Source organism: Cottoperca gobio, unplaced genomic scaffold, assembly GCF_900634415.1.
Source record: "Cottoperca gobio unplaced genomic scaffold, fCotGob3.1 fCotGob3_313arrow_ctg1, whole genome shotgun sequence".
NCBI lineage: Eukaryota > Metazoa > Chordata > Actinopteri > Perciformes > Bovichtidae > Cottoperca > Cottoperca gobio.
The window spans coordinates 115,473-124,281 of NW_021166922.1; the positions used below are offsets into that span (position 1 = coordinate 115,473).

At 45.9% G+C, this 8,809-nt stretch overlaps 1 protein-coding gene across 1 annotated transcript; it reads left to right on the forward strand.

The window, feature by feature from the left end:
* The first annotated feature begins 448 nt into the window (after positions 1-448).
* On the forward strand, positions 449-8,584 carry LOC115005519 (XK-related protein 7-like). The gene is made up of 3 exons (XM_029427366.1): positions 449-1,056; positions 6,558-6,786; positions 8,546-8,584. Exons 1-3 carry the CDS (start codon positions 449-451, stop codon positions 8,582-8,584), a joined length of 876 nt encoding a protein of 291 aa, XP_029283226.1.
* The last annotated feature ends 225 nt before the right edge of the window (positions 8,585-8,809 follow it).

An 8,809-nucleotide genomic window follows, 5' to 3' on the forward strand; every position in this document is an offset into this window, starting at 1 on the left:
ATAAAAAAAGATGACAAGTCCCCTCAGGGAAGGTGCCAAGTCAGAAACTGATACTCAGTACGAGCAGCATATAAAACCGCCTTGGTATGAGTTTAACAACAGTCTTGTCATGTGCTGCTGCAGAGACAGCGTAATGTAACTGGGGGAGATTTTAATGACAGGAACAAATAGTAAAAAACCCTGCAGGTCATAAATGTTTGCAGAATTGCCCGTCTGCAGGCTGAATGTCGTGAAAACATCGCGCTGGTGTCATGGTGTTAAACGCGCTGTTAGTAATGACACCTCGCAATTAATTGGCTGATGATGAGGCTAGTTATGATGTAATCTCTCTCACTCTCTCTCTCCTGCACACAGCCAGCCCCCTCCCCTGCCTTCTCTCTCGCGCCCTCTCTCTCTCTCTCCCGTATCCCCACCTCTTTCTCTGTCTTTCTCTCCTATCCTAACCAACATGGCCGCTAAGTCGGATGGAGCAGCGGTGTCTGTGGAAGATGACAACACGCCCAGGAGCCTCTCGGAACCGGGGAACCCCGCCGCCCGGCCCCGCTGCAGCGCCACCGGCGGGAAACCCTACACCCTGCTGGACTGCTGCTGGGTGCTCTGCGCCCTGCTCGTCTTTTTCTCCGACGGAGCGACCGACCTGTGGCTGGCCGCCGACTACTACCTGAGAGGTGACAAATGGTGGTTCGGCTTGACGCTCGTATTCGTCGTGGTGCCTTCCGCTGTGGTCCAGGTATTGAGTTTCAGGTGGTTCGTGTATGACTACTCGGATCTGAGCTGCGGGGATGGAGCAGCGAGCGGCAGCGGGACCGGCGCGGTGGCGGCAGGCGCGGCAGGCGGCGCAGCCACGGCGGGCGACAACACTTTAAGCACCAAGGACAGCGACCAGCGCGGTGGGAGCGCGGCGGCGTTGAACACCGCAAATGCTACCCCGGTTAACACGTCCTCTGCCCCGCCTGCGACGGCAGGAAGAGTCGGGGGCCCCCGGAGGTGCTGCACCGTCTGCATGTGGGTCTTTCAAACCGTACTTCACGTCATGCAGCTGGGGCAAGTCTGGAGGTAGGACCGCTGGGGTGCTGTGGGGAACAAGAGGGGTGTGCGTGTGTGAGCGCGCGTGTGCATACGTGCTGGTGTGTGTTTTAATATGTGCACGGTGCTCATGTGAGCGTTGTATTCAAAAACAGGATAGTGTAGAAGATGTATGTTCGAGTGTGTACGTGCTCGCTACGTTTGTGCGTCTATGCCCGTTCATGTGCATGTGTGTGCGCTTATCCCCGGAAACATCACCTGTCCCTCTCATCCGCTGGTGACAGAAATGTGAAGAAATCGATCAGAAAACCGTGAGAATATTTCGCATCAAGGCTGAATTTGTAACATATAGTGATATATAAAAATAGTGATAGTAAAAAAAAATGTGAATTCCTCTCCCATGAGGCTTTTTGTCAATCTGCCCTTATTGTCCTGACTGTGACAGATTCTGGTGGGTCACCTGAGCTCTGACAGTTTCTTCCTCTGGTTCCTCTCTCCTGCCCCGAACATGCTGACAGGAACATTATCTAAGCTCTGTGCTCCGCTCTTCTTCTCCTCTGGCTGCTTGTCATGTTAGTTAACTGGATCTTTTCTTCCTCCACACTAAGTGAGATAGATAAAATGTAAAAACGAGAGAATCCATTGGCAAACTCTTTAAAGCAGCATTCCACCCGCAACACATCCAAACTAATGTCCTGTCCTGTGCTTTGAACTGTGCGTATATATATTAGAGGAGCCACGTTCACTGGATGTGACACAACGTGTTGATTATTTAAAACATTGTGAAACATAATTAATATCATGATACTTCGGGTTCTCACATCATCAAGTTATCCGTTTATCATAGTGCGATATGGAACCACAGTCTACATGAAGTCGACATGCATATCAATCAAAATGGCAAGAAAACATCTTTAATAAGAAATAAAATGACAGAAATAGGAAGTACAACATTTGCCACAATGACGCAAATACAGATGTGTATGCAGCTGTTAGTCAAATTTGCTTAAATCAAGTCTGAGCAGTTTGGAGATTCATTCTAGACCGAGACCAAAGGTTCATCGTGACTCGACTGTAATGTGAGGTCAGTCCTCTGGTGTCGGAGTTTGGTGTATGGTGTTTGTCATACCAACAGGAAACAATGTATTTTGCTTAAATGTCTTCACAACAGCTCTGAGAAATGTATGTTACATAATAGACTCGATGATTGATATTGGAAACACAATATACGTGCACGTGTTTACAAGCTACTCGTGTTGGAAAGTAGCCAAGTATTTACTGGAGTACTGTCTTTAAGTAGCTTCTTGACTATTTCCGTTTTCTGCTACTATTGCGCGACATCGCACACGGAAATATTGTACTTTTTACTTCACTACGTTTATTTGATAGTTAGTTACTTTTCATGTTAACAGGTAACGTAAAAACACATGATTAGCTTCTAAAGTAGCTGCATTGTTGGAGATTAAACCAGTGGCTCCCAACATGTATATCATTTGTCTTTCAAAGGGGTTCATTTTTCTGCAGAACAAATACTTTTACTTTGATGCATTTAATAGAAAACTACAGTACAGGTCATTTAGCGGACATTACAGTGAACTAACTACAGGGACAGTCCACCTGGAGCAACTCGGGGTTACGTGCCTTGCTCAGGGGCACACTGGCAGCCCTGGTATTGAACTCACAACCTTGCGGTGTTCTCTTTGGGAGGCGTACCACTAGACCATCACCACCCTAAAACATACTCCTGTACTTTTAAATGCAGGACTTTTACTTGTAATGGAGTATTTGTATTACATCATGTTATTGGAATTTAAGTAAAGCTTCTGAATATTTCTTCCACCATTGCACGCTACCTATAGTAGTGTCTGTATATATATATATATTTGTGCATATTGTTATGTTTACATGGCAACGATGGCCCATAATAATGCAGAACTTTGGTGACATTTGATTGACAGCAGAGCAGCCTGGCGACAGCAGTCACTGATGCTCAACAGGAATAACTGAAAAGAAAAGAAGAAGAAACAAGTCCAAACAAACGTCTGATAACGAGTGTAAAATGACACGAGACCCAGAGAAAGACTTGAATAATGCAACACGAACACACAAGTGTTACAAACAACAGTGTAACGACAATTAATGAACATGCAGATGCACCCTGACGTTTAACCCTTTACTGACGCAGCCCTCAAACAACATCAGTCCTCAACATTGTTCCTTTCACTGTACATTCTTAAAGCTTCCTCTTTTTATTAACTTCTTTTAATAGCCACATAAAGTTTCCTACTTTTCCATGTTTCAGTTTATTGTGTGTCATTATTTTTCCTACTGAAAGCCACCTTCTCTAACTTAATCATTTCTACTGCTTCAGTGATTCGGATTTATTTCAAGGCGATCCAGTTGTTCATGATTTCCACCTTTGTGAACACTCATGACATGATTTAAAAAAGACAAGCTGTCTGTCCCTTTTGAACTGGACTCATTCTCCTTCAACGGAGGGGGGGAGGGGTTAAAGGTCAGATTGAGTGGTGCACAAATTGGATATGTGCCTTGCTCAGAGACACTTAAACAACAAAGGCGGGATTGATCGGACGACACTGCTCTGCTTGTGTGTAATGATTTCGACCCCTCGGAGGATTGAAATCACTTCTCGGGGTCAGCGAATGAGCGTCCTTGAGCCCTTTAGCTCCGGGGCCGCAGCTGTCTTCTGACCTCTCTGTGACGCTTAAGGAAGACACTTTTTTTCCGCAATGTAACATCAACTAATTCCAAAAGAGAGCATGTGGGAATTCACAGGAGTATAATTACACGCAGACTCGGTAATGGACTGCATTAATGAACAACAATAAGACGGCGAGAGCTGGAGAATGAGAAGGAGTTTGTTTTTTAATGAGATGGTTGCAGCCGGGAGAGTCGGAGAGCGTTCGGTGTCTCTGGGATTCGAGTCTGACGAGTTTTATTCAGCACCTGTGGAAATCCTGCAAGAGCTTCTCCTGCAGCTCAACATGCCCGTTGCAGACATTTGTTTTTGCCCTCCCATGGGATTTTAGATCTGATCTTCTAATCCATTTCAACTGCAAAAAAGAACAATGCATGAAGTCTTGTTTTTTCTCAATTGTCCCCATGATTTGTTCAACAAAGTCAAATCTTGAGAAAAAGATGCAAAGACACGACGATGGAGAGAAGAAAGAATAGATGAAATACAGATAACTTGACTGATATTTAAGTAGTTGCATTGGATTGGAGTTTTGGGAGCTTGTAACTTGCATTTATTTATTAAAAATACACAAGAGATCTCAGGTATTTTGTGATTTTTCAGCTCTTCTCAGTTCACGATTTTGCCCTTTGCGCTGCACTTCCCTCACCACAAAAACCACAGCTTTAGTCAACTTGTGTTTTCCTGACAAGCAAACTCTTTTTGTCACGTCAATAATAATTCTTCTGTCAGTAGCAAAGTTTGTAATAGTTGCACAGAAAGTCTAAGGAGAGGTCTGGGATGAACGGTCTGCGTCTGTCGATCTGCGATATTTACCAACCACATAGTTAAGTCTAAAGAAATGCTCACAGTAATTGCTTTTTGACCAGCTACCGAGGGTATTTTGTAAGGAGCTAACAAACGTCCTATTTCGTCCAACGTATGTGGACACCCGGAGATTACACCCTTTTTTATTATCGGCTTTCCGCATGATTTAGGATCCTGACTGCAGGGATTTACTCCAATTCAGCTACAAGAGCAATCGTGAGGTCCAACACTGATGTTCTGTGATAAGGTCTGGGCTCTCTGTCAGCCTTCAAGTTTATCCCACAGGTGTTGGATGGGGTTGATCTCCGTGATCTGTGTAAAGCCAGTCGTGGGCTTTTTTTTGTGCACGCATTGAAACGAGACACTTCCCTAAACTGTTGTGTGTAATGTCTTCGCATGCTGTGGAGTTGTGCAGAGTGTGTATGCTGCACACAAAAGCATGTGGCACCAGCTCTCCCAGTATGAGTATTTGCTCATTGTGTTTAGTAATATTTGAGACTGTCGGGGAAAACAGTAATGGGCTCTTTTTTTTTTACATTTTAAAAACCAAACTACTAATTGAGAAGATGATTGGCAGATACAAAATCATTGGTAGTTGCAGCCTTACGTGTTGGTCAGAGAAGGTGAGCAACACCTTGTCTCTCTGTTGCATATCCTGCTGGTTAAACATTGTAATCTTTAGCCTGTTTGTAGTGCACACTGACCTTGTTGACATTTTGTCAAATAAATCTAGGATTTTGGCAAATATTCTGATTTAAATTATGTTAGAAAAGTTAAAAAAAACGTCTCTGAGAGGTTCCAGCAAACATTCACTGAGCTCGTGTGTTTCTTATTATTTAAATCACTGGATTAAGGAAAAATCCCTACTTTTGCTGACTTTTATCTTTTTCCTTTTTTTTTGTCTTGCATCTCTCTGTAAGTCATTAAGGGGTAATCCATGTAAATACTGATAAAGAAACAAAAGAGCTGGTGGGGATTACACTCTGTTTAACACCCCCCCCCCCCCCCCCCCCCCCCCCCGAATATTACAATAATTCAACTTCCTGTCTACACATCTCTAGCAGCAGTGTGAGAGCAGAGGACCTTTCTGTGATCTAAGACATCAATCAGTCAGTCGTGGGGGAAAGAGTCTCAAAGGAGAAACACAGAGCGGCGTCCACAGCCACGGGAGCAGGACAAAGCCCATAATGCATTGCATTGAAGACAGGTTGAGGTTTGAATCAAGGTCGACTCACCTTTCCTCGACCGGAGACTCTCGCTCTGCGGTTGATATCGCTTTTTTTCATCTACATTTACAATCCACAGCTGAAAAGCAGCAAGGTCACATCTCTTTATCTGGGGGTTGATGAAAGGCATTCTGGGAATTGTAGCAAATCTCTAACTGGAGCTGATAAAGCACTTTGGGAGAAAATGGGTTCAGCCAAGAAGTGATTTTTAGCACTTTCTTGATTTTCTTGAGTGTCATAAACTGTAAAAAGGATTAATTTATGTTTTATTTTTAAAGGTTTTCAACTGATTATAAATACACTGTCATTCAATGTGGTGCACCAAGCTATACGTTGTGCAGTGTTATACAACAGTCCTGCACTAAATCCTCCCTGTTCAGTCATTGTTGAGGCTCGTTCACACGTGCGGGAGTAACATTCATATCCCGTTCACTTCCATTCTGTGCGTTTTTTAAAGACATTAGCTTCTGGTGGCGCAGCTTATTCGCAGCCACTGCAGCGCTGATCAAATATAAATCATGATTCTGCTTCTGTGTTTATGGCCTCGCTTGTTTTCAGAAACACATTGGTTGTGTGCTGTTTAGCTTTAAGTTTGTAAACCGGCTGCCATATAGAAAACATGGCCAAAACCAAGCCCCGCCCACTGGCCGGATCAATATCGCCTCAGAAGACGACGATCAATTGCATTATACAGAAAAGTGGCATTCCCATCATCCTCATCTGTTAAACAATATGCAATTTAAGATATTCCTTCAAATGTCTTCAAACTATCTGACGTACAGAAGGCCAGGTAGGGAGACGGAGCACAGGCAGATGGACGGGCAGATGGACGGACAGATGGACGGACAGGAGGACGGACAGGAGGACGGACAGGAGGACGGACAGATGGACGTACAGGAGGACGGACAGATGGACGGACAGGAGGACGGACAGGAGGACGGACAGGAGGACGGACAGATGGACGGACAGGAGGACGGACAGGAGGACGGACAGGAGGACGGACAGATGGACGTACAGGAGGACGGACAGATGGACGGACAGGAGGACGGACAGGAGGACGGACAGATGGAAGGACAGATGGACGGACAGGAGGACGGACAGATGGAAGGACAGATGGACGGACAGGAGGACGGACAGGAGGACGGACAGAGGACGGACAGATGGACGGACAGGAGGGGAGAGGACGGACAGGATGGACGGACAGGAGGACGGACAGAGGACGGACAGATGGACGGACAGGATGGACGGACAGATGGACGGACAGGAGGACGGACAGATGGACGGACAGGAGGACGGACAGGATGGACGGACAGGATGGACGGACAGGGAGGACGGACAGGAGGACGGACAGAGGACGGACAGGAGGACGGACAGGAGGACGGACAGATGGACGGACAGAGAGGACGGACAGGAGGACAGGACAGGAGGACGGACAGATGGACGTACAGGAGGACGGACAGATGGACGTACAGGAGGACGTACAGGAGGACGGACAGATGGACGAACAGGAGGACGGACAGATGGACGACAGGAGGACGGACAGATGGACGTACAGGAGGACGTACAGGAGGACGGACAGATGGACGAACAGGAGGACGGACAGATGGACGAACAGGAGGACGGACAGATGGACGGACTGACAATGAGCTTCAGTCCCGGCCGCCTAGAGTTCAACGGTCGGCCAGCGTTGCAGTTTTTTTTTTAGGACAATCGGATCGGTTCCTGCCTGTGCCAGACCAGATCAATCAATCCCAGAAGTAATTGAATCCGTTCCAAATGGTCACTCAGCTCAGGTGGTCTGACTGTTAGCCGTGTCCGTCGGGCCGCGGATAATAATCAGCCCGAGTGGCTAACTGGCAGCCTCAATGTAGCTCAATACGCTGAATCATTCTCGTGTTTGTGTGTGTGTGTGTGTGTGTGTGTGTGTGTGTGTGTGTGTGTGTGTGTGTGTGTGTGTGTGTGTGTGTGAGGATGGGTCGCTTCACTGTTCATTCACAATTGAAGTGACTCTCAGTGATTATTGCTCTTACTTTTCATTTCAATTCCGGGTCCTGTCACTCAGAGCCCGGGGGAACGAGCGATTAGCAGGCCTGTTGGAAGAATGACAATAAAATGAAGAATGTCAGCAGGTCCTCTCGACAGATCCTTTATAATATGTGTATAATGACACAACTTTTGGCCTTTTGCGCAAACATCTTCTCCAGCAGATGAAGTGTTGTGGCGGTTCCGGGGCAGAGGGTCCTCCTTATCGTCTGTCCTCCGTCTTATCTATCCCTGTTTGTCTCACCATCAGCCCTTTGCACAGAGCACTGCTGCACCGCTCAATCGATCTGCTGCAGAAGTTTCCATGATAAACTGCATCTCTAATTTCATCTGCGGGAAAAGACTCGGTTTAATAATGTTCTATTGAGTTTGTGTTTCTTCTCATTTGTTTCTCACTCATACATATCTTTACTGCTCAGATCTTTGAGTGACAGTTTGCACACATTTGTATATGATTACCTTTTACTGCGTCCCGGTTCCATACATTTAAATTCAAAGCCGGTTTTGTTCACAGTGCAAAAATGTCCAATTAAAGTTTCCTCAAAAGAGTTGGGATGTATACAAACTGCTGTGATCCCTTCAAAGAAATAGCCTAATTTGTCCACGGTAGTGAGACGGCAGAACGAGCTCAGAAACAACATTTTCTCTCTCTTTGTATCATTTACTGCTGAAGCAAAGCAAGTTGATTTCTTGTATGATGTGTTCTTAGTTTGTCTTGTTGCACCAGTGTGTGCGCAGGATCAGAGATGACATCATAATGAGGTAATTAGCCGCAGATGCGACGCACCTGAGGAGAGCAGGAGAGACTTTGTGCCATGTTGAAACAATAATCTCAATTCGGAGCTCTTCAGCTTCTCCTCTTGTTCTGCTCAACAAAGCACCGACTTCCTCCGCAGTTTAGAAAAGTGCAGGTCGGTCCACAGTGTGGAGACATTATAAATGCAGCAGCTGCAGCAAAGAGACGCAGACTCCCAGGTTGTGGGAACATTAT

Bases quoted from the DNA above. Each gene is read 5' to 3' on its own strand.
- LOC115005519 (XM_029427366.1), top strand. From the start codon at position 449: ATGGCCGCTAAGTCGGATGGAGCAGCGGTGTCTGTGGAAGATGACAAC. The intron at 1,057-6,557 runs GTAGGACCGCTG...TCTGACGTACAG, and splicing joins CAGCTGGGGCAAGTCTGGAG to AAGGCCAGGTAGGGAGACGG. The intron at 6,787-8,545 runs GTACAGGAGGAC...TTGTTGCACCAG, and splicing joins AGGAGGACGGACAGATGGAC to TGTGTGCGCAGGATCAGAGA.